The sequence below is a fragment of the Balearica regulorum genome, chromosome Z, assembly GCF_011004875.1.
Source record: "Balearica regulorum gibbericeps isolate bBalReg1 chromosome Z, bBalReg1.pri, whole genome shotgun sequence".
NCBI lineage: Eukaryota > Metazoa > Chordata > Aves > Gruiformes > Gruidae > Balearica > Balearica regulorum.
Genome location: NC_046220.1, coordinates 31,888,886 through 31,912,430, shown reverse-complemented (window position 1 = coordinate 31,912,430; position 23,545 = coordinate 31,888,886). Strand labels below are relative to the sequence as shown.

General features: G+C 39.1%; 1 protein-coding gene across 2 annotated transcripts in view; it reads left to right on the top strand.

The window, feature by feature from the left end:
* Positions 1-19,334, top strand: part of RAD23B (RAD23 nucleotide excision repair protein B) — a 49,876-nt gene extending 30,542 nt beyond the window's left edge. Inside the window, exons 4-10 of one of the 2 annotated variants that reach the window (XM_075740867.1) lie at positions 1,180-1,436; positions 4,959-5,014; positions 8,724-8,851; positions 13,875-13,998; positions 15,951-16,078; positions 16,481-16,657; positions 18,474-19,334. In XM_075740867.1, coding sequence (XP_075596982.1) covers positions 1,180-1,436; positions 4,959-5,014; positions 8,724-8,851; positions 13,875-13,998; positions 15,951-16,078; positions 16,481-16,657; positions 18,474-18,587 — 984 coding nt within the window. In that variant the 3' untranslated portion in view covers positions 18,588-19,334. Of the gene's footprint in view, positions 1-1,179; positions 1,437-4,958; positions 5,015-8,702; positions 8,852-13,874; positions 13,999-15,950; positions 16,079-16,480; positions 16,658-18,473 lie in introns of both variants that reach the window. The other variant, XM_075740865.1, reaches the window with a different exon arrangement.
* The last annotated feature ends 4,211 nt before the right edge of the window (positions 19,335-23,545 follow it).

Below are 23,545 nucleotides of genomic sequence, written 5' to 3'. Positions count from 1 at the left end.
AATGCAATACCTTTTTATATTAAAGGACCTGTGTTTCTGAGTTGGGCATTTTTTCAGTGTTATGGTCTTTTTGCTAAGTCTTTAAGCTTAGTTACCTTTCCTTGATTCTTTTCTGGATAAGACATACCCTGTCATGTAAGCATAACCACTAACTTTGATGCTCAGACATGTTTCAGTATTTTTCTTTGAATGCTTCTTAAAATGTTCTTTATTGTGTCCATCATGTTGGAAACTATTCATTCTCAACCTCTCTTTTCAGTCAAAAGGAGGAAATACATTTTTTCCTAGTTTAAGCAAACATTGTCTGAAAGTGATTCACCTTGAAAAAGTAGTTGTGTTTTGGTAAAGTTCAACTATTTTTCTTGGCAAGCCAGAGATGAGGGTCAGCCTTGTCAGTCCTTAAGGATATTTGTCGGTAAGGCACTACATTGATAAAGCTTTCAAAAATGTGATTCCGAACCTTAGAAGTCACATGCATTCTGAAAAGTGTTATTTCTATATAATGGGATTAATACTGCATCCAAGCAAAATTCATGTTTCCAATATGCAAGTATTACCCACTCTAAATTTCTTGCTGTAGAGTTGGTAGTCCTTGAGTCTGCTGGATTTTTGGTGCTTACTACTGAATTCAAGTACGCGAAGTGTTATTTATGTAGTGCTTTGAATGTAAAGAGTGCATAAGTAAAACTTGTTGTAAGTTAAGTTTAAATTTTTCAGCATCTCATTTGCCAGCAAATAGCATTCATAATGAATTGTGATTTATGTCCGTATCACTTTTTTCCAAATTTGAGTGGCGAGAAAACCTTATGCTTGTTACACTTCTCAGATGTCTTTTGACAACTGTTTTAGTTTCTTCTGAAAAGTATGCTTTTGTAAAGCACAACATTGTTTTCACATTTAGAGTATTGTGGTCTATAAATACTATATCTTATTTTTGCATTTCACTTCATACTCAGTGTGACTGCTTAGGTGTCTAAGTAAGTACTTCAGTACTCTCAGGTGCCTGTTTAAACACAATAAAAGGCATTATAGATTTAATGTCTTACAGTTTAATGTCTTAATGTTATGCCTGATATTGAGGCAGCAATGTCAAACAGAAATTAATCAAGAACTTAACAGAACTTAATCAGTGAGTGTAGGAGCTTTGTGCTGTGTCTGAATTCTGTTGTCCTCCTATAGCCCAAAGCAGCAGCTGGAACATCTGAGCAGTCAAATGCCACTACTGCTATTAGCTCGACAACTGCAGCTCCTGCAACTCCCACACCAGTCACTGTACCAATCCCTGCTGCTGCCCCTCTGCCAGCTCCTATCCCTCCACCATCAGCACCAGATGCAGTTACTTATGAATCTGCACCTGTGAGTGCTCCTAAAGAAGAGAAGCCAGCAGAAAAACCACCTGAGGTACCCGCTGCTGTCAACCTATCATCAACTGACAGGTATGAATGAGCCTCCAAAAATGGCTTCCCTGTCCATTTCTGTTGCTTCTAGTTTTGATTTTAAGTTGAATTTTCCATTACAGTGTTAGTCCAATCATTTTCTCTGTTCTACATAATATCTTGTCTTTCTTAACTGTAACTTCAGTCTCTGGCTCAAGTATAACATTACTGATGGTAAGAAATGCCCCACCCTGCTTACACCTTCTGTGGGAAGTGGGATATTGGGACTAAACCTATAGAGTCAAGAGTTAAATGACACAGGACTTGTGCTCCAGTTAGGCATTTCACAGTTACTGTGGCACAGGTTTCTTTTCACAAAGTGAAACGAGTGAGGATATTCACCTGCCTGGCGATCTACTGTTCATAAAGCTCTTAAAGACTTTGGAGCGATGTGTCATGTCCTGTTCAGAGACCTCTGATTGTATTTTGAAACATGGTGGTTAGATTTGAACCATAAGTTCTTTATTGCTGTAAGAGTCTCTTAATTTCTGAAAAGAGCTTTTTCTTCCGAAGTGTAGGTTATAGTATTTCTTTTAATCATGCTCATTTGTCTTGGCCCTTTGAATGCTCCTTGGCTCATCTGTAAGTAGTTCTGGGAGTTGAGAGAGCTTTTAGCCTCAATTCGCTACATTTAAGAAAATCAAATGGAAGTTAGAGGTTTCATGCCCATTGTATACTGTGGCCTTTTTTTGCTCACTTTAAGTTGCTGAAGTATTGCATGAGATAAAAATGTTAACTGTAATTTAATGGCCCTTTAAGTGCTGCATACCATGAAGCCTTCATTTTTCATACACTGGTTTTCAATTGTTTGTGTGCTATTTATGTGAATACTGGAGCACAAGACATTAATTTTTGAAGGGGTTGTATTTAAGCACCATCAAATATTGATTTGATGATAAGGAAACAAAACTGGCAATTGCCTAGTATCTTGGAAATGTCATCACAAATTTCTTGCACTAAATACCCTAACTGATGATTTAATTTTGCAATTCTGAGAAATGGACATCTTTTTAATGGAATACAAATTAAGCTTCATTTATCAGTTGAGTAACTTACAATTTTTTTATGTTAATGGGTGGGGGGTTTTTGCTGCTCAGTTGTCAGGAGGTTCAAAGATTAGGTTAAATCTTTGATATTGAAACAGTGCTTTCCAGGTTTTCCAGATTGTAGTGTTGTAAAACTGCAGTAAGGGAGCCTCAATGTATGTACTTAACAGCAAGAGAATCATTTCACAAATACATTGTAGTTATCATCTGCCTTGATTTCGGTGAGTACTGCTTGTTTCTGATTTGCTTTAGAAGTTAAATTGCTAAGGCTGGTGAAGATTTATTGAGCCATGGCCAGGCAAGCTGGTGTCCTGTTTTGGCTTTGATCTTTTTCGGTTGTAAATCTTACTAGTGATAGACACTAGTGAGGCATTCTTGTTGGAACAAATTTTTTCTTGCATAAAAAATACATCTCTGTAAATGCCTTGTCAGATTTTTAATGGCATCTTCTGAAAACTGATTCAGATTTATCTGATGATCTTTCACTTGGTGATAGGAGTTGCCGACTCTGGTAGCCTGACAGATGTGAGGCTGCTTCAGTTGCGTGTCCCCAGGTCTATCAAGTATCAAGACTGAACATGTATTCCCAGTACATACACACAATATGTATATACCTGTATGTATGGCTGGCCACATAGGTCAACACAGGCAGAAAAAAACAGCACTGAAGTAACCACACAGCACCAGCAGTGGCATCCTCTTCCCTTTTGCCCCCTTCAGGGCAAAGTCCATTAATGCAAAATACATATGTACAAACATACAAATGAACAATATGAATTTCTCCAGTAGATGGCTGTAGACGGTGTATTCCAGTAGCTAGCCCCTAGATCTCCCAGTCTCCCCAAGTTTTGGTGCACATGACTGCCTGAGCCCTGCAGCCCTGCTCCAGTTGCTGATACTCGGATTCTCTTTGCACACATACGCACAGGTGCGCGCGCTCACACACGCAGAGGATCCATCCAGGAACTCGCTGTAGACATGCACTGAACATGGTAGCTAGTCCCTAGATCCCCATGTCTCCTAGTTGCCTCATTCATGGACACACGAGCACGTCTCTCCACTAGCTGCTTGAGACCTATGACCTTACTAGTAGCTGACCCCCAGGCATTACTATCTTACCAGCAGCTCCTTTCTCAGACCCTCCAGTCTCTCCAGCAGCTGGCTCTGACTTGCAGCCATTCAATACCTGGCTCTCAAGCCGCTTACCCTACTCACTATAGTCAAGTTTGATGCCTGCTGGTGATTGCACACATACCAGTGCATGCATCCACACAGGATATGTGTGCTCTCTAGTCTCTTTGGTTGGCCCATCCATGTAACACCCCAGGCACCTGGACCCTTGTGGCCCCTTCTCCAGTTGCTGGCACTGAGACTTGCTAAGTGTCTAGTCTCTGCAGTTGCTGGCTCCACAAATGTTTGGATCCCTGTGACTCATAGTTCCCTGTTGAGTTATGGGCACTTCCATGCGCGCACACACATGTAGAATAGAGAGACCCTCCCGGCATGAAAAATAGTTAGAAATGGAATTTAATTAGAAGGCAGGATGGACTGGTGATCAGGTGCAGGGCATGGCCAGGCAAGTGCTGTTTACATGTGACTGGCCTTTTTTCTCCTCTTTTCACTCTCTATACCCTTCCTTTTAATCTGTAGGGTGCTGTGATGCTTCCCTTTCCCTGCCTTTGGTTCTTCCCATAGATACCCCATAATAAGTCTTGCACAATCCCCAGATGCTTTTTCCTGCACTCCATGGTGAGTCGCACCATCCTGTAGTCAGTAATACCTTTATCTGTAAGGAGACCTGGAGACCCTCTCCTGTTGACCCGTCAGGGGTGTCACCCCAAGACCAAGGGGCTGATGCTTTAAGTTGCAGCCCTTGGAGAAGCCAGGAAAGGGGCACCCTTGGCTCTGACTGAGTTAACTGGTGCTCCTCTGCCTGGTGTTGTGCCTCTGTGTTCCTTGGTGTTCATGGAGGTGAGCCTTTAACCCTATCATTTAACAGCTTTGATAATTTGAGATGAAGGTTGCAAATGTTAGCAGTTTACATTCCTAGGAAAGTAGGATGCTGAGGTTTTAATAAGTGTTTGTCACTGACCTCCTTGGGTCCTTATTGAGGTCAAACCAGTGACTATGGGGAAGCAGTTAGTGAGACTGCTGTGTGCTTTTGAAAATCCACCTTGTTTTCCCATCCTTTAAAGCCTTCAAGCAAGCACATGGCTAATCCCTGAGCAGACGGGCAAGAGCCAAACTATTGGGGGGTAGGGGGGAACGTTGGCCTTTAAGTGTTAAAAATGGTAGCCTTGTAAGTTTATAAAATCTGGTCTCACTATAAGACCAAGAGAGAGTTCTTTGGAAAGCTTTGTTGGTTTTTTAGAAACAAAAGGGGCTATAAGAGTTACAGCTGCTGCTGCTTTTTTTTGAAAAACAGGAAGTTTTCCAAAGTTTTGTAATTACCATTGCACTTGTCTTCATCTTACAGTACAACAGGTGATACATCTCGATCAAATCTTTTTGAGGATGCTATAAGTGCACTTGGTAAGTGGAGTGTTTTTTTAATGTAGACATTATTTTGATGCAGCAGAAACAAATGACGGATTGGCAGATGTTGACATTCTCTTCTGTATCTGTCATTGTTAAAGTTATAATCAAAGTACTCTTCTCTAAGACCTGAAGGTATCTGAGAACCAGCATCAAGAACATCTCTACTGAAGAATATTTCACTTCATATATTTTTATTGTGTAAAAAGAAGATCCTTATCATTCCTGGTTTTTCCCCCATTTGCCTTAATTTCTCTTCTAACTATGCAGTTTGAAGTGGCTTGGCTAGAAGACTGGACATAAATATGTGTACGCTTTTCTCTTCACCTTTGCTTCCCAGTGTGCAGGTCTGATAAAAAGGCAGCCTTTATTATTCACTTGTTCCAGCTTTGACAGTACTGTCTTTTGACACATTTAGATTACATGAATTCACCAAATCTGCTATCATCTGGGTTGAGGAGTGAATGCCTCCGTATACTCACAGTCAATTAATTTTTCTTTTGATGTCTTTATTTCTCAGTGGAATAAACAGGGTAAAACCAGCAGAAAGTTCTGCCCCTCATTTATGCTGATTAGTATAGGAAATGACTATGGCAAACCCACAAGTCCTTACTCCTACTTAAATTTTTTGGAGGGGATTTCACTTACATTTTTGTGTAGAGGTGTGTGGATGTATTGGAGGCAGACCTTGTGATTAAGCAGCCCAAGGTGATTTAGTGTAATAGTAACATTTTACCTGTATTGGTGGTAGTCCCAGGTTTAGTCTGTCTAACTGCAGCTTAGGTCTTATGTTATGACATATAGTTTTAGGCTGAAGAAATGTATGAGCTGAAATAATTGATAGATACTGTAGGAGACAACCAGTCAAGTTCTGTTAGATTTTTAAAGTGACTGCTGCTACCAAAGATGCTGCAGACTTCATTAACTATTATACTTTAGTGGACAAGACTTGTCATCACAAATACTCATGTTAACAGTAATGACCATCAGGTTTGTTTAAGCTGGTGGTCTTGATTCAGTTATCTTCAGAATTGAAGAAAAAAAAAATCTAAAAATCTCCTTTCAATGTAGCAGGAAAGCATCACCTCACTATCCATTTTATATGAAGGTTCTTTGATTGGTATCCATTACAGTAAACCCATGTGTCCCTAAAGTTTGGAAATAACAGGCATTGAGTGTAATTTCCTGGATAAGCATACTGCAAGGGTTATATGCCAAAAAATTTTCAAGGCCGTAGGCATGAACTGTGGTTCTTTTTCTTTAGAGACTACCTTAAAAGGAATTTGCTTGCACAAATTCATGAAGTATATTTTTACATCCTGAGTAGGATCTTAGCCATGTTCTTACTGTGGCTTCTCAATTACATTGTCTGAAGATAATTGACTTTAAAAACGGGGATTGGTTTCTACTGAATTGCTTTTGTTTTCAGTTAGATAATGCTGACTGAAAACTGGTGTGGCTTTGTGTGCTACATGCAGTTCCTGTGCAACCAAAGCTTTCACTGGAACAGCCTAACCTTTCTTTAGGGCATGGCACAAGAATTGTTGTGGGGAGTGCGATGAACTAGATTTGAAAGTTAATCCAGCTTTGAAATGTTACTTGAAAGACAAAACCAAAGAGCAGAATCAGTTCAGCATTGACCTCACAAACATTCCCAGTAGCACTATGTTGCAATAGGCCTGACTCTATATCATGACATTGCTGGTGTGCAATTCCTCAATTATTATTCTTGGCCTTGCTTTTGCATGACTTGTGTAAGTAGACTGTATATGGAGTCCATGTACCTAAATTTGCAGTAATTCTATTTCCTTCTTTTGCTTTTAGTTATGGCTTATGTAGCTGTCTGTCCAGAGCAAGTTGACCTTCTTGCATCTTTTTTTTTAATGTACCGAATCTGTCGTACTTTTCTAACCTCCACCTAGCTCATACTGAAAGAGCACTGCAGAAATGTTTAAATAGTAAATAATTAGATCAAAAGGAATTCTGTCTTCTGTTTACCTTGATTAGTTTGTTAGCAATAGTAAGGGTAAACTAGTGTTGTGTAAGAAAACACGAGCAGTAAGTTTATCAAAATCACTGTGTTGGGACAACTGTTGGCTTGGCTTTTTTGCTTCTCTGAAGATATATACAGAAATATCTGTCTTTAGAGTGAAGCTTAGGTGGGTTTTTTTAATATGTTTGAAAAAATGAAGGTAGATGTAAAATGATTGATCTTGTACTTTTATATGAAGATGTGAACTTACCATTCCTTAAACTTGAGTTGGCACTAATATTTTGAAGTCTGAACAATAAATACTCAAATTAGTCAAGGATTGTAAATCCATTATTTATCTTTATGGATAATGCACAAGTATCCTTGGGCTAGGGCTATTTTATTATTTTTTTCTTGAGCATATTGCCCCCAGTCGTACATCCACTGATTATTTAGAAGCATTCTTTAAAAATCAAGCAATGTGGTTGCATTAATATTGGCTTGAGTTAAACACCTTCTCCCTAAGGGAATAGAACTCGATATTTTCTTTGGTTCTTTTTAATTGTAACTTACTTGTCTTAACAGAGTAGCTCTAGCAGTGTTTGTTTCCTCTACTTTTTTTAATCTTCTGGGGTTTTATGGTGACTATTAATTGCTTAACTCTCCTGCCACTAACTTGCTAGTGTTACAGAGTCAATAGTAGGATTCCACTGAGATCAGGAATACCTTTATCCAACGAACGAAGTGATATTTTAATGCCTGGGTTTGGGTTGGGTTTTTTTCTCATTTTGCATGGAAGGTAACCTTTAAGATGTTGCTTAATTACAATTTATAAAAGAATAGTTATTTTTTTGAATTTTTAAACCTGCTGTCTGCTTTTAAGGAAGGGAAATAAAATGGATTATGAAAAGAGATAATATTTTTCCCTACGATACCATTAGTGTAGTGATCAGTTGTCTTTAAATTGCTCCATATATAGTGTGTGTAGCCTTTTGCCTTGATGGCTGCAGGAGTGGGCCATTTTTTGTCCATTTATGCTATAAGAGGTGGGGGGGTTTGATGTGATGCATGTCTACTCAAATATACATGAATTAAATGAAATAACTTGTTCTCCTGAACCCTGATTGAGGTCTTCAGTGGCTTTCCTAGGTATAACTTTAAGTCTTCTGCCTGATTTGAGTTGATCCGTGTTAAGTTGATTAAATTATTTTAATCATCATCACCAGCATGTAGCAGTATACAGTTGTATCTTGGTCAGCCCTATTTGTTATCTGTCTAACCATAGCACAATGTAACGTCTTTATTTGGAAAAAACTCAATGTCTAGCAGTTTGACAGGCAGATTTCTGCCTAGGAAGTTTAATTTCCAAACTTACACTGCAAGAGGCTTATCTTGATTGCATCGGGAATTGAACATAAGCTGTGAAGATGCCCTTGACCTTAGCTGAAAGCATAGAGGGGGAATATTATTTCAATTACGAGTACAGAAGTTTCACAAGTGCTGGTTTTTTCAATAGAAGTTTGCATTGTGTTCACTACTCTGTACTATTACAATCAAATGCATAATGAAACTGCCAGAACATATTTGGAGTTAAAGCAACAGAACCACGGCAAGTTTAATATAAGCCATTATTTAGTTTTCAGTGATCGGCTCAAATTTGGGTAGAAATATAATTTATCCATTGAAACTTTTTTGTGCCTTCTTCCCTTAAAGTGATGGTCATGTTACTTCTAGTGACAGGTCAGTCCTATGAGAATATGGTGACTGAGATCATGTCAATGGGCTATGAACGAGAACAAGTAATTGCGGCACTGAGAGCCAGCTTCAACAATCCTGACAGAGCGGTGGAATACCTTTTAATGGTGAGCAGTTTCTTTTACTTACACTCTGTTCTTTCACTTTTGATTTTGTCCTCACTAAAGAATAATTTTAACTTTGATTTACTTCTTATTTTGAATATTTATCCAATCAGTGAGAGTAATACATGTTGACAGATGAACAATATGTCTAAGCAGAGCATCTGAAAGGCTAAGATTCAGACTGAGGGTCATAATGTGTTACAGGGAATACTGAAGGCATCCCTAACTAACTCTATCACTTCTTTGCTTTTATTCATTGTTGATTTGTATGGATATATATGTAAAGTATGTCCAGTTACAGTGATAGTTATAACTGCCAATGGCTGGCCCAAGGAATGATTTTGTGTCACATCTTAGTGACAGCATTAGCTGTATGTTTGTACTAGTATCTATAACATCACAAAGACATTTTTAAAAGTTCCAGTTCATCATTTTTATTAATAATGCAGAGTGTTCTTAATAATTTACTTTCCAAACAGAAAGGTTTGATAGTTTTTTTAAGTGTGCTTAGTTTAACTGTTGTTTTAATATAAGCAGTGGTTTGGAGATTTCTCATTTGGTAATTATAGTTTGAAGGGTGAAACGAACTTCACTGGAGTGAGAGGAAATAGAGGAGTAGCTTCACTTTAATGGAAATCTTGTGAGTTGTTTTAGGGGCTTTTTGAATTACTTCTCATGGTATACCTTAATCTGACAGGTGAATTGTGATGACCAGAGAATCTGTCTGGGAGCTTGTTGCTTAATCAGTATTTCCGGTACCTTAGTTTTCACTCTAGCATAGCATTTTTTCACTGATGTGGTTTTTCTTTGTTCCAAATCTGAACCTTATTAAAATCTTGAAGCCAGATATCTTGAACCAGTCCTTGCAAAATATATGCGGAATGAATTCCTGATAGGTTGGTAAGAAAACTGGCATCTTTACCTCCAGTTATAAAACTTATCTGTTGTTAATGAAATTTTTCTTTAGTAGTTACAACTACAAGTCACTGGTGTGCTCGCTACTTATATTCATGATCCCAAGACATTGTAACCTGCAGTATTTAAACAGACAACAAATGTTGTGAGTACCTGAATGTAAAAAGTTCAGTTCTCATCTAGTATTAAGCCAACAAAAGGTGAATGCAGTAGCTCCCATCTGTCTGCCATAAGTCTGGAATCTCAAACATATGGAATCTCAAACATTTGTTTTTAATGCCTTAAAAATGTTGATTTTACTATTCATTTAGTCGGTGCATATACCATAAATCCAATGCCTCCTGTAAGCGTTGGGCTTGCCGTGCACATACCAGTCAGGTAACAGCATGCAGTGCTTGTACACTCAGTCTGGTATTTCCCTATTCTAGCTTATTTCTGTTCAGGAAGTCCTGAATAGAAATAGAGCATCCCAATGGTGGAGCTCAACACATGGTGCCTCTGCCAAATAGATTGTCTGACTGATCTGAGCAATTCATTTCTACTCCTTCAGCAGGTCCTAAGTTTAAAATGGGTCCTTCTGGTATATAAACCAGTCTCTTTCTGTTTCATGTTATCCTTTACTGAGAGTGTATTTTCTTTGTTGTTCTTCCTTCTCTTCCTGCTGGAAAGGGGAGTGGGAAGGAGCAGTCTTGCTCTTACAGACCATATTAGCTGGCAGACTTTAATTGTCCTTCTAGAAGAATCCTGTTACTGCAAATGGTCTTTCTAACTGTTCTTGATCTGCTGGGGTCTAAACATGTTCCTTACCATCCTGCTGCATCAAAAAAGCTTTCTCTTTAGTTAATACTGGTCCATGGATGACACTGTTGTTTGACCCTCTCCTTTACCTGACACCAAACCATCATCAGTGTTATCTTTTATATAATCTGCAAGGTAGGATTAGAATGTTGAGAGCTGTAAGTGTATGCTGCTGTCCTGGTTTAAAGAATCAGTACACCAAACGTATCTGTAAAGTGTTGGAAAGAAAATGTCAAATATCTATGCTTAAAGTGTAGCTGTTCCTTAAATGAGCCCTGAAGATTCCTCTTGTTGTATGTGGTTCGGATGACAAAGTGTTCAGTTTTCACAGCTGAGGATCTAGATGTAATCCTATGTCCTTGAGCTGTGGTTATGGAAGGAAGTCTCAATTCCAAAAGACGCTTTTTCTATGCCCCAGACTCATCTTTGGAGGCATTTAGACTCAGATCTCATTTTGACCCAAGGATTTCCTAACCCTTAATTCCTCCAACAACCAGACCATTGGTTGCAGCCTTTTAGTTTGGAAATTTTTAGGAAACATTTCTTTGTCATGAGGGTAGTCAAACACTGACCAGGCTTCCTAGAGAGGTCGTCGATGCCCCATTCCTGTTGCTGTTTGAGACATTTGGGCAATGCCCTTAATAACGTGTTTTAACCTTTGGTCGGCCCTGGAGTGGTCAGGCAGTTGGACTAGATGATCAGTGTAGGTACCTTCCAACTGGAACTGCGCTGTTCTAAATGTGTACATTCCTCGCGCTGGACCTGACGTGATTATTACCCTGTGGAGAACAATGTCAGCTAAAAACCGCTCTGGTGCTAAGTTAAACAGCAAACAATTGTTAAAACCACCATAAGGCAAAAATGGATTTTCTGCTTTCCAAGTAATGTTTACATTCAAAATTAAGTGCATGTGAACTGATAACCATGCTTTATTCTGTTGGATAGCTGTATGAACAAGGTGCATGCACCTCACTTAGTCTTGCCTGATTACAATTGTACACAGTCTCGATTATGTGGAGGGTGATACTTCAAACTTCTATTTAAGAGTTAAGATGATGTTCAAGATGACAAATCATCTCTAAGTAAATTTGGTTGGACTAGTGTCCATAGTGCTTCCATTCAAGAGCAAACTTAAGGTTTAAACAAGCGTATGCTGTTTGATCTAGGCACAGATTGCGGTGACAATATATGCCTGTGAGTAGGTGAAATCAACCAATAATCTCTTAAGATTAACCCAAGTTCCTGCATTATACATACATTGTCAGAAATTACTCATTTGATGGGAAAAGGTATTTAATCAGTGCTCTGTAAGGCACTAAGAGAGAGTTACCTCTTAATTATGTCATGAATGGAATTTTCTTCCCCCTCTGTGGAGGGAGCAATGTGTAGCAAGCTGACCAAGCCATAGAATGTTATTCAAGTGTGTGACAGGAAAACTTGCATTTATTCCTCTGAGTGGCTTAAATGTGGACTTGATGGTTAAGTGATGTATACCTTGATGTGCTTGTTATCTCACAGTGACGTGGTTTAGCCCCAGCCGCTCGCTCACCCCTCCCCCGGCGGGATGGGGAGGAGAACGGAAAAACAACGGCAAAGCCTGGAGGGTTGGGATAAGGGCAGTTTACTGGGACAGCAAGGGAGAGGGAGAACAATCAACAACAGTGCTGATAACAGATAGTAACAATGGTGATAACAGAGAACGATTTTACCGATCCGACGACCGACCGACGGGACGCTCGACCCGTCCCGGAGCCACGCCGACACGCCGAACCCGCCCCTCCCCGCCTGGCCCCCTTTTATGGGGAGCATGATGTCACATGGTATGGAATAGCCCCCGGCCAGCTTGGCTCACCTGTCCTGGCTCCTTGGGAAATTAACTCTATCCTTGCCAGAACCAGGACACACAGGAAAGGCAAAGTTTTGCCTGGAGCACTGTCCAGTTCTCCCTTTCTAGTTGTAGCCTTTATATTAGCTGTGTATTTGTCCTTTTTGTTCAGTTGTAGTGATGAACATATCATGTGAAGAACATGTTATAGCAGGATTTTTAATGTACATTACCTACCAGTGATTTCTATGGTAGGTTTGGCAAACCTCTTCATTGTCTGGTTACACTGAAGTTCTGTGATTATTTCCAATCACCCTGTTCCTTATGTTTTATGGTTCCCCAACTGAAGGATGCCTTCTTCATTTGAGACAGGTAAAATATATTCAGTTATACCAGTTATACCAGTGCCTTCTCAGACTGATCTGACTTGAATATGCTGGAAGACTGTAGAAAAACAGAATTTTTTGATGCCCTGGAAACAGACTGTTGTGAGGTAGAGGTTCTTGTATAGTCTTGCCCCTTTGGGGCTGGGTTTAACATAGCTTCCCCCACTATTACTCTGTGTAGGTTTACTGTTCCGTGGAGTCTGCCTCTTTTGGCTTCTTCTTGGGCAGCTTCCCTTGCCTGTACCACCAGGGCTTGTAGTCATATAGGAGTCTTTCTTCGTGTCTTTCCCATGCCAAGCTGCCTAAATTTCTAAGCTTCAGGGAGGAGAATGGAAAGGACAAATTTGGTGCAGGAATTCAGTGACAGCAAGGAAAGCATGGGTAGGGTGGGAGGTTTGAAGGATTCCCATGCAGGAGAAAGGTCTGTTTTGGTTGTATAACCCACATTCTAATTTACTATAATTGCTTTTTTTTAGAGTTGTCAGTTTCATCCCCCTGAGCAATTAGTTCTTACATAAAGTTGTTTGCACGTGGAAAATAAACAAAATGCAAGTTAACTGGTTTTTTGTAACTGCTCAAATTTGACCACCTACAGGCCTTTTCAGGTACAGTAAATGATAGTTGTCATGCTGTTGCCTTGAGGAAAGAGGTCCAGAGTGCCATGTTCTTCTATCTCCTTTTAATTTCTTGCCAGATTGTATGGCATCTATAATCTCACTGTTCTGTTGGTGTTATGTAACTTTATTTGCATAACACTGTAACATATTGTAACAGTATATTTAGTTTAACTTTTTCACTCATATTAAATTACTTAGAACAGGATTCCAGGCAAGTATTTGTTTATGGAATAAAATGTAAACTGATGCAGTGCATGCTTTACTACCTCACTATACAAACCGCTTATGTTTCCTGTTAAAAAAAACATTACACTTTTCACAGTATTCTCTTCCAGTTGTAAATGCATACCTATCACAGCATCTTGCTTTGTATTTCCAGTGAAAGCATTAATGTTTATTCCTCCGTTCTGAAAACTAAATAATACATGCAGCAAAACAAACACCTTTTAGCATTCTGTAGGTAATTATGTGAACTGTTGCCTTAGGGTATACCTGGAGATAATCAGGCTGTGGCTGAACCCCCTCAAGCAGCAAGCACTGGTGCCTCTCAGTCTTCAGCAGTGGCAGCAGCAGTAGCAACTATACCTACGACTACTAGTTCATTAGGAGGTAAGAAAGGTTATATTTGAAAGGATGTGATAAGTAAGTGTGGCACTGGTTTGGAATAAAGGGCATGTAAATGGATATATCTGGAATAAACCATGACATTTCTAAAAATGCTGTGAACTTGCACTGTTCCTTTGATTCAGTATTCTGGATTTAAATTTAAGACCAAAAATTGGTGGTTGTGTTTTCTCTCCCTTAAACTCTGACTTCCTGCTTCTGTGGCTAACTGTGCACTGTCAACTGTGACTATATTAATGCATTTACTGCTTGGAAGTTGGAATATCAAGGGAGAAACCTGCAATAAGGCTGTGAGGTGTAGCACCTGAGAGACCTATCCATGACCTAGGACTCCTCCTCACTAAGCAGTGCAGCACTGGACAGAGTTGTTGGTGCCTGCTGAAGGGAATTCTATCTTAAAGGGAAAGAAATACATGAAAGGAACATATTCAAAGAGTAGGAAAGGTCTGTTTTAGGCTGTGGCAGAGATGGTGTTCAAGATGTAAGCCTTGATTATAGGCCAGAGTGTTGAATGTATGGGTAGTAGTGACAGGCACACATGACATCATCCATAAAGAGAGAATGGGAAGAATGGTATCTTTCAGAGCACTTTAGACACTGCTGTGTTCAAGGCAGTACCTAACAGTATAGGATATATGGAAAGGCAAGACTCACTTGAGAAGGACACAACTGACCTATTGCAGGGGGTAGAGAACTCTGTTGTAGGCATAGAATCATAGAATTGTAGAATGGTTTGGGTTGGAAGGGACCTTAAAGATCATCTAGTTCCAACCCCCCTGCTGCAGGCAGGGACACCCTCCACTAGACCATGTTGCCCAAAGTCTCATCCAACCTTGTCTTAAACACTTCCAGGGATGCAGCCTCCACAACCTCTCTGGGCAACCTGTTCCAGTGCCTCACCACTCTAACAGTAAAGAATTTCTTTCTAACATCTCATCTAAATCAACCCTCCTTCAGCTTAAACCCGTTACCCCTTGTCCTGTCACTACACTCCCTGATAAACAGTCCCTCACCAGCTTTCCTGTAGGCCTCCTTCAGGTACTGGAAAGCTGCAATTAGATCTCCCCGGAGCCTTCTTTTCTCCAGGCTGAGCAATCCCAACTCTCTCAGCCTGTCCTCATAGGAGAGGTGCTCCAGCCCTCCGATCAGCTTCGTGGCCCTCCTCTGGACTCGCTCCAACAGCTCCATGTCTCTCCTGTACTGGGGCCCCCAGAGCTGGATGCAGTACTCCAGGTGGGGTCTCACAAGAGCGGAGTAGAGGGGCAGGATCACCTCCCTCGACCTGCTGGTCACGCCTCTTTTGATGCAGCCCAGGACACGGTTGGCTTTCTGGGCTGCAAGCGCACACTGCCAGCTTATGTCGAGCATCTCATCAATCAATACCCCCAAGTCCTTCTCCTCGGGGCTGCTTTCAATCCATTCCTCGCCCACCCAATAGCTGTGCTTGGGATTGTGTCGACCCACATGCAGGACCTTGCGCTTTGCCTTGTTGAACTTCATGCAGTTCACACAGGCCCACCTCTCCAGCCTGTCAAGGTCCCTCTGGATGGCATCCCTTCCCTCCAGTGTGTTGACCCCACCATGCAGCTTGGTGTCATCGGCAAACTTGCTGAGGGTGCACTCGATGCATAGAGACAAGACAGTAGGTTGGATAGGTGTCTTTGAGGTTACTCAGAGATGAAACATAAAGATCAAGGACATAAGGGTGTTAGATCTTAAGAGAACACTGGGTGGAAAGAAAATGTATTGTTTAACCTTGGTACAAAGAATTCATGCTGAAAGCTAGAGTAAGTTTGTGTGAGGAAGCAAGCTCTTCTGTTCTTCAGTGAGGAGTCTATTGTCCACTTTCATGTCTTGTTTCTGTGTCCCGTTATAGTGTAGGTAGATATTTTATTAAGAATCTTGGGAACTTTTCTTGTTATCTCATTGATTTTCAGGACATCCACTTGAGTTTTTACGAAATCAGCCTCAGTTCCAGCAGATGAGACAAATTATTCAGCAAAATCCTTCTCTGTTACCAGCATTGCTACAGCAGATTGGACGGGAAAACCCTCAACTACTGCAGGTGAATCTTAAAACAAGAAAATAATGCTGCTAATTTTGATGTAGCATTACAAGAAAGAGATATGTTGTTAACTGGGATAGCATGTTAATAGCAGTTACAGCATTCTATTGTTGGCTTTTCAGCAGTTGTTACTGTACAGAACGTATTTTCTATTACATTAGAAATGAGTCTTGAGTCTATAAGAAATGCAAAGAGTGTCAGGAAGAGGGAAAGGTCACTGCAATTGAACTGAAACATGAAATTGCATTACTTATGGTTAGATTTAATCATTTTTCTCCATGTACTTTTTACACATTCTTTTGGCTACTTAATTCACTGAAAAGAAATATTACTACTTCCCTGTTGGCAGGCTTAAACTTTATTCCAATATATTTATTTCTTTTATTCTCCTATGCATCACAGCAAATAAGCCAACACCAGGAACATTTTATTCATATGTTGAATGAGCCAGTTCTCGAGTCCCGCCAAGGTTTAAGTGGCAGTGATGGTGGTGCCAGCACTGGAGGAGTAGCAGAAGCTGGAAATGGTCATATGAACTACATTCAAGTAACACCTCAGGAAAAAGAAGCTATAGAAAGGGTGAGCCTTTCGTCTGTGAAATTTGCTTGGCTGTTGCTTTAGGCTGTTGACTCTGGTGTGTGCCTAAGACATGCCTGAACTTAAATTGTGCTTGTTTATGCTCAGTAGTTCTGCATCATTTTTGATACTTTATATTTGATATTTCATGGCTGTTGTAGTCTTGCTTCAAATCACATCTCTTGCTTTATAGACATTGAGTTTAAAATCTCTTGAATTTGTCTTACTGAGAAGATGCAGAGCCTTTTAAGTGATCAGAGGCTGTCTGTAATAATTGATGATTGAATGAGTTTCCCTCAGGAATGGGAGGAACTCAGGAAGTAATTCCTCTTGCAAAAGCCTCAGACTGCACAGTTCTAGATCGTGCTGTGATAGGTTTCCAGGTACAAAGGTGTGTCTGCATGAGCACTGTTTGCAAAGTACTTGGATAGCAAGCTGTCATAGTTAAGTAGATTAGTTGAAGTCACTGCTTAACCCAGTTATTTGTCTATCCATGAGAATTAGTTAATTATAGCTTTCTAAAAATACAAGTAAACGTGTCTATAAAAATACACTTGGGCGGTATATGGCATTCATAAATACTGTATGTAACACTGACTAAATATGTATTTGCATAGATGGCAATGACTCTTGAGATTTTTCTTAGAACAAATTGCAAAGACTTATGTCATACTGCGGAAGTGTTTTTGAATTATCAAAGACTTTTTCAACTGGCAAAGCAAAAGATTATGTAAGGATCATCAGAAAAGAACAATTTGAATATAGGTATCAGTTCTCTAGATCTCAAGGAAAATGACAATAAGATTAATAAAACTGTTTGTCCACACATTCTTCACAGATCATCCTCTCTAGTCTGCTGCATTTCCTTTTAAAACCACTTTATGCAAAAGAGCATTACCTCTACAACTTGTTCCAAAACCCAACAGAGACCTGTATGCTTCTTCCGCTTTCCATGAAAGGCACATTTCAAGATTTAGGTGTCTTAGTATTACAGCTGACATATTCATGATGTTTGTAAGCATGAAATCAAATCTAAGAATGGTTGATAAGGGATAATAAGACATAGTTTCTCGCAGAGATTTGATCTGCCTGATATGTAAAAAGCAGTGAGGATGTCCAAATTGTTGTACATACTTGCCTTTGGCTAAAACAAAGATTGGTTTGCTGAATGTCTTTAGTGCAGACTAAACCCATTTCCCTTGGCACAGTAATAAGCTTTTCTCTAGTATTCTCATCTCCTGTTGTCATTGTGTCCCAGACATTAATTAGTTCCTTGACTTCTGAAAAACAGATTGCTCTCAACTTACTTCTTATGGCTGCAATGTGTAGTCACGTTTTTAAAAAGTGAAAGTCCACTTGGAAGAATTGAAAGTAGTGGTGTGTTGGGCTACCTACTAGTGATCACAGGCTGGGAGCTTTTTTTCCAGGCAACTTTTGTTAAAAATCCTGAGCTTTGTATCATTAATAATTTAAAATGGGCATTGTTGGAGGCTTTTTTCCTGCCTGCAGCAATGCAGTGTGCCGTTATGTCCTGACATTACTGTGACCCAAGTCTGTTTTAGTGACTTATTGTGACAGTGAAAGAAAAGTGACATGTTTTATGGTGCTTCATTACTCATTCAAATCACTTTTTCAGGTGAGAATTCTGTTTACTAAAGACAGACCTTGTTATTCTTTGCTCACTAAAGGCTTTATTGAGCTAGGCAGCAGTTTTGTTTCAAGAAGGCAGTAATTTGCTTAAGTGGCATCTCAAGATACTAGACATACAAAGAAGCTTAATATACAAAATATACTTTCTAAATGTGTTTCTTTTCTTCAGTTAAAGGCATTAGGATTTCCTGAAGGACTTGTGATACAGGCATATTTTGCTTGTGAGAAGAATGAAAACTTGGCTGCCAACTTTCTTCTACAACAGAACTTTGATGAAGACTGAGAGACATTTTTTTATTTCACACCTCACACCAGTGCATTACACTAACTTTGTTCACTGGATTGTATGGGATATTCGGGCTTATATTCATAATGCTTGATGTATGGTATAGGGGGAGGGGGGAGGAAGAGAATATAGGAAACTAAGCAGCAAGTATGTCTGCTTTAAATTAGCAGATGCAGAAAATCACACACTATAAAATAATATACAACCAAAAATCAGCTTCTGCAGATAATTAGTTCGTTCTATAAACCGTAGGTTAACTTTTTCTAGGTTTTCACTCTTACTGTACTAGTTCCAGAAATGTAGTGTAACGTTCATGTTCCTTTCTCTACTTAGTATAGGAAGTAGCCTGTGCTACCTAGATTCTACAATCTGTATTTCATGGCAATGCTGAATAGCAGCTTTGTGAAATCTAAAAGATCTGAGCAAATGTAAACATGAATGCCAAAGTATGAGTAGTTGTTGCTTTTTCAGATGTGTTCAAGTTGTGCAAGAAGCACAGCATTTTGTATAATGCTGGGTTAAAACAATGTTGGCACTTTTTTCCAAATGAAAACCCATCTCAGTTAAAAGTGTCTTGATCGTTAAGCACCCTCCCCTCCTTTGCCTCCCTGAAATGATCTGAGAAGCTATATACATACAGGTAAAATTATGATCCTGTTTACATCTTTTCTTTTGGGGAAAAATGGTAGATATCTAATTATTGTTCACTTCAATGTTATGTTGCAGTAAAAGTTTTAAAAGCAATAGATTACATGTTTGGTTTTGTTATATGTGCTCTTGAGAATTGAATATTCTTTTTCTGCCAGCAAACAAAATGCAAGCTTCCTTTTTCTCCACTACAATGAGACTTTATCAAATCAAATTTCACCTTCCTACCTTTGTTGAACCAGCTTTTACAATACAGCTGTAAACGTCTGAAGGTACTGGTGTTCTGTGGCTCTTGAGTAGATTGTACTGATCAAGCTCTTTCTGATCAGTACGGACTTTTTTGGATTTATTCACTTTATGAGGAATAGAAGTTCATAACTTGAGATATTAAGCAAACAGTCAAGTTATTCCAGCCCAAAAGAATCTGCACTCATACCTTTCTATTGAAAATAAGACCAGGTTATAATTTTGAATCTTACTTCTTGGAACCTACTTAGCATTTATTTTGTTTAGTCATTATAAAATGTAACAATCTTCCTTTTAATATATATCAACTTTTAGAGACAATTTTGCCCATTATTGCAATGCTAGCAATGAAAACAAATTCTAATTTAATCTAAAGCTATTGTATGCAACATTTTCTGCACACAGCTTGGGGATATTGTGAGGTTTTTACTGTTGTACTCCAATTACCTGGTGTGGTGTTGCAGGCCTGCCACCCCGGGCCACTCTGAGATCTCAGGATAAGCCCCACTGTGCTGTTATCTCCGATACAAGCGCAGTTATTTGGGCGTCAGGCACTCTGGCCATACCTGGGCCATCTGCTGCCTGAATTGTCCACCAGAACGGCCCAGCATGAGCTGTGGCCAGAATGGAGAATACTGACCAAAGCAAATCATCTTGAGATCCTATCGGTAGCAATCCAAAAGCGAGACCTTTAGAGCTCTCTGAGACTGCCGTGGGCTGTGTGACCCAGTATCTCCCCTGACCTAGGATGCCTCTCAGGGTAGATTTCACCAGGATTGAAAGATCGTCTGCTGATGATTTCATGAGGGCTCAAAGGCCTGATTTCGCAAGGTTCACCAGCTGCCTGTTGGTGAATGCCAGCACATAAAAGTGAGTAATATACGAAACTCATGAAAAGGGAAATTTTGATCATAGATTAACATGTGTTTGTGTGTGTGTGTGTGTGTGCGCACATGTGCAATTGGTTCAGAACTATTTGTCTATCTGTGTATGTGTGTGTGTGCAATTTGGTTCAGAACTATTTGCCTACCTGTCTGTACGTGTGATTTGATTTAACCCCTATCTGTGTGTGCAACCCTGCTGTAAGATTCGGGTGACCCTTGCCATTTTCGATTCTTTAACTAAGTCGCTATTTTGATTGTAACAAATTCCATTGAATCATTCTGTTAAATTGGCTGATGATTAAGTGCTGTTAATAATTACACAACCTAATATTGTGATCTATCTCAAATATTAATAAATCCTAAATTGCTGCTAAACCGAAGCCCTGAACAAAATCTCATTTCGTGACACTTGGATTACAAATTTATCTTCACGGTAACCAAGAAAATATTCTAAGTGGTACAGCACTGAGCTGTTGTATCACTAATGATATTAATGATTTAGTGATACAATTAAAAATGATTTTCCGCTTAGGTGGCATATCAGTTAACTACTTAAGTACTACTTAAGCTCAAAGTACAAGTCAAATATCTTGAGAAAAGACAGCGAGAAAGACTGAAGTGTTTGTTTTTGTATTTTGTTTCTTCATTGGTTGTAAAATAATTATCTGCACTAAATAGTAAAATATTTTAAAGCCTTTTACTTTCTGTCTTTAGACATCTGTGATGTTTTTCCAGATAGTGTGTTTTTTAATTATTCAGATTTTTTTCTTTTAAAATTTCATAGGTGTATAATGTCTAAGTGATTAGTAGCACAACCTAAATCTATCAGTAGGAGGTGTGATATTGCTAAATAGAAAATAAGTCTTTCATAATGCTCTCAGTTTAGAGAAGTAAACGTTAATACCTGAGTCAGCCAGTAGACTTCAGCTAAATAGTATTCTCAGTATGTTTATGGACTGAAAGAGATGGATTTTGACTTAATGGTCTGCAGGCAAAAAGGGGCTCTTTGTTACCTGTGAAAGGACCAGCTGCCAGGTACTTGAAAAGTACCAAATTGATACGAGGACTTCTTGAATGTACTTTACTACATAGCTAATACCTAACCAGGACATAAGCTTTAAGTTTGTGGGAGTATTCTGTACTGATCAAACTGCTGTCAGAAATAGCCATTCCTTCCCTAGGAGGATGGAGAGTAAAACAAGAATGTCTGTCGGTGTTTCAGTCTACTCCCTCCAATTTTGATTCTGAAATGTTTGCTTGTTATAAATGTATTTGAATTAAAGATTGTTGAGCTTGGTCTTTGTAAAAAAGCTAGTAGCTTTGTTCATTTGTAACTTTGTATGCTGAGTGACTGAGGGTTTTATAGCTGCTGTGGTTGAAGCCTTACTAGTAATTCTGTTCCCATTTTTCAGCAGTGGAACAGGTGTTTATGTGACTTCAGATGAACAACAGGTGTCTTACCTTATATGCTAGCAAAAACTGTTATCTGTTCAATAGTGGGATACTTGCCAGGGAGAATCATGTATCTCTCTGTAGTGGCTGCCAAAAGGGAGAAATATACGGAACGCATATGATGTTAAGAAGGTAAGTGTGCCCTGAACAAGTTGCCTAAGTTGCCTAGGTATGCTATGCCTTGTTTTGTACCAAGTACTACCAGGAGTTGTCTGCACAGAGTGCTTTCCAGCTTGTTTGCTGCAGATCTCTAAGGGATTTGGGGAGCAGTGTCCTCAGGGCTTTCTGAACAGTAGCTCAGAAAATGAAGTATTGCCTCCTAAGTTTTTTGTACTGGAGTCCTTACCTTTGTTGTAAAATTTCTAAGTATCTGTTTAGTGAAAAACTAATGATGTATTTTTAATTGGGATTAAAAAAATGACTCTGAAGTCATACTAATTGTGTAGTTCTCTATCCTTATGTCCTCTGTACAGCTGCATTTTAATGCTATGGTTCATTAACTTTGTCCAGAATCCTCTTATGAATCTATCTAAAACCCAAGAGATTGGATTGATGATATGCTTTATTCTTACCTACACACTAAGAGAACTTTTTAGGAATGTGAGATACTCATTCATGAAGTCAAACTGTGGCTCTGATTTTCAAGTGTCAGATTCAGCTTTACTTTAAGAATATACATGAATAAATGAAACTGGGAGACACAAAGCCAAGTGCTCAAATAATGTAAGCAGATCTGTCACCTGTGGTTTCACTGGATATTTCAGTTGGTTTTGCAGAGATTTGGAGGCAGGCATGTTAATGTTTAAATTTTTTTGCTGATGTATTTCAAGCGCACTCTGTGCACAAAACTAATCTAGAGTTTCTGCACTTGAAACAATAACATGGGAGTGAAAAGAGAACATTTTTATCAATAACATTTTTAGTTGTTCTTCCTTGCCTGGCTTGGGATGTCAACTAAGTGTTCAACACACTATCTTTTGAAAAACATTATTTTGAAACTACAGATATGTGTTTGTGAAGGCACAAATTACAAAATTTTGTGACTTCACTAAACTGTCCAGAAAAGTAGTGTTACTCCACCTGTGATGAAATTATGTACAGGAATAATTTAATTATTACATTACCACAAAATACATGATCTGTATGATACGTATTATCAGTAAAAACTGATCAGCATTGCTGATGGTTGGAATCTACAGCTGCAGGCTGTAGCTGATGCTGCTGACTTCTAATTGTCAAGTGCCAGTGCTGTATTTATATATCACCTCATAGAATATATGACCTGTGAGGAGAAAAGACAACAATCTTCTTGGTTCTTGTTAGCACTCCTTTCCTCTTTTCTGATAGTGAGAAATTGGCTAGGCAAGAAAAATTAGTATTAATAACACACAGTTTAAGTCCAGTTCTAATCAAAGCACATTTTATGAATACAGTAGCATCTGTCACATTTCCTGTCCAGACTGCAATGAAATTAATAAAGGCATATGCATATTCTTCAGTAATAGTAGTAGTCTGGAAAAACAGTAGTAGACTCTGAAGATACTTATCACCACTTCATCCCTTTGCTTCAGCATTTTCCTCAGTGAACTCTTGTAAACCAATATTTACTATATGCTTTTGTTTGCTGAAAGTCTAGTGCTAAAAATAGTACTTAAGTGAACATTTTGTGTCGTGTATACCTATGCAGCTGTGCCTAGACCTAGAATGCAAAGTTTCTTTTGCTTT